The 1,888-nt window shown below is 42.7% G+C and overlaps 1 protein-coding gene across 1 annotated transcript; it reads right to left on the reverse strand.

Annotated features, from left to right (window-relative positions):
- Nucleotides 1–213: 213 nt before the first annotated feature.
- LOC104952792 (low-density lipoprotein receptor-like) lies at nucleotides 214–1,777 on the reverse strand (the record flags this gene model as incomplete). The annotated part of the gene is made up of 3 exons (XM_010779695.1): nucleotides 214–366; nucleotides 1,424–1,543; nucleotides 1,655–1,777. Coding segments are annotated over 3 exons (396 nt in total), but the record flags the coding sequence as incomplete, so codon positions are not given.
- Between the last annotated feature and the right edge of the window lie 111 nt (nucleotides 1,778–1,888).

The following is a 1,888-nucleotide window of genomic DNA, read 5'->3' on the forward strand; positions in this document are numbered from 1 at the left end:
CATACGATAAGTAGAAAACATACAAAAGTATCCAGGTTTCCAGGTAATGTCTATATATCGTACAATAAGTGTATCGTACAAAACGTTAAAAGATATCGAGGTTTTATCTGAGACCTATAATATATGCCTAAAAATAGTATAATAGGAGACCGTTAAGAAGGCTATTCATCATCTTAAAAACATCTTTAAATGTTACACATTACTGTAAAATACACTCTGGACAGAGCAGCTGATATTTACCGATGGCCTTGCAGGCTTTGGTTGCCGGGTCCACCTGGTACCCCTCCTCACATTGACATTTGAAGCTGCCCACCAGGTTGATGCAGATCTGGCTGCAGGTGTCCGGGTTGGCACACTCGTCGATGTCTAATTTAAAAAAAGACGGGAACCATTAAATTAAAAAAAACACATGGTGTAACAAAAACAATATTCTGAGTCATCCTTCCTGTAATAGATGCTCTTGTTCTGGAAGCACAGAGAGTTACATGGAAAAGGTTGCATCAGAGTAAGCACATTGCAACACTGTTTTGATCATCTGTTCCCAAATAGAGTTGTGCATGAATGAGCATTTCAGGGTTGTCTGAATCTGTGTTTTGGGTTAGTTGCCTGAAATAGGGTCTGTGGTTAACTCAAGCTGAAGAGATTTGTGTATTAGGACATCAAATGCGTCAGTAAATACCCCACTGGTGAATGTCCGAAGCTTCAATATCTCATAAAAACGATGGTTGTTTACACATTTCAAAATGAGACCATTAAACGTCATCACGCCGAACATTAGCCGCCTTTAGCTTAGCGGTGGTGACGTGAAGTCATGTGACCGTGCTGTAGTTCCTTTATAGCCCAACATTAGCCGCCTTTAGCTTAGCGGTGGTGACGTGAAGTCATGTGACCGTGCTGTAGTTCCTTTATAGCCCAACATTAGCCACCTTTAGCTTAGCGGTGGTGACGTGAAGTCATGTGACCGTGCTGTAGTTCCTTTATAGCCCAACATTAGCCACCTTTAGCTTAGCGGTGGTGACGTGAAGTCATGTGACCGTGCTGTAGTTCCTTTATAGCCCAACATTAGCCACCTTTAGCTTAGCGGTGGTGACGTGAAGTCATGTGACCGTGCTGTAGTTCCTTTATAGCCCAACATTAGCCACCTTTAGCTTAGCGGTGGTGACGTGAAGTCATGTGACCGTGCTGTAGTTCCTTTATAGCCCAACATTAGCTTCAATTACAAACGTGGTGTTAATATGTGGAGATTATCCTGCTGAATCAAACATGTAAGTATAATAAAAGTGTGTTTGCCACAGATCTTATTTCCTGCAAAAATGTGATGCTAAGTTCTGGTTCAACCTAAAATGAATACGTCATCTCTACCCCACAAACCATATGCATTACTGGTTGACTATTTATAAGTTTAACTGCGGGATGTTGTTACCTTCACAGCGTGTTTTCTCCACCAGGTTATATCCTGTAGGACACAGGCACTCGTATCCGATCTTCAGGTCATTGCAAATATGCGAGCAGCCGCCTTTGTTGTAAAGGCATTCATTGGAGCCTGCAGTTGGAGAAAGAAAGGTTAACCATCTTTCTTTTCTGAGGACTAGCATTGACAACAAAAAAGCAGTAATTAAGCAGACAGTTATGGATGACAGACGTCTGAACTCACCACATTCCCTCAGAGGCTCGTCTGTCCAATCCCTGCAATCACGCTTCCTGTCACACACCTTCTCCATGCTGATACACTCCCCGTTGCGGCACTTAAAGTGGGTCGGACCATCACAGTGGGTTGCTGGGATATAAGAGATACAGTTATAGATGGAAAAAACCACTAGAGTTTACATTAGACTCAGGGACAGTTTCACCCCACAGGCCATCAGACTGTTAAACACCTGGACTTTTG

This window comes from Notothenia coriiceps, unplaced genomic scaffold, assembly GCF_000735185.1.
Source record: "Notothenia coriiceps isolate Sejong01 unplaced genomic scaffold, NC01 NC01_scaffold00020523, whole genome shotgun sequence".
NCBI classification, from domain to species: Eukaryota; Metazoa; Chordata; class Actinopteri; order Perciformes; family Nototheniidae; genus Notothenia; species Notothenia coriiceps.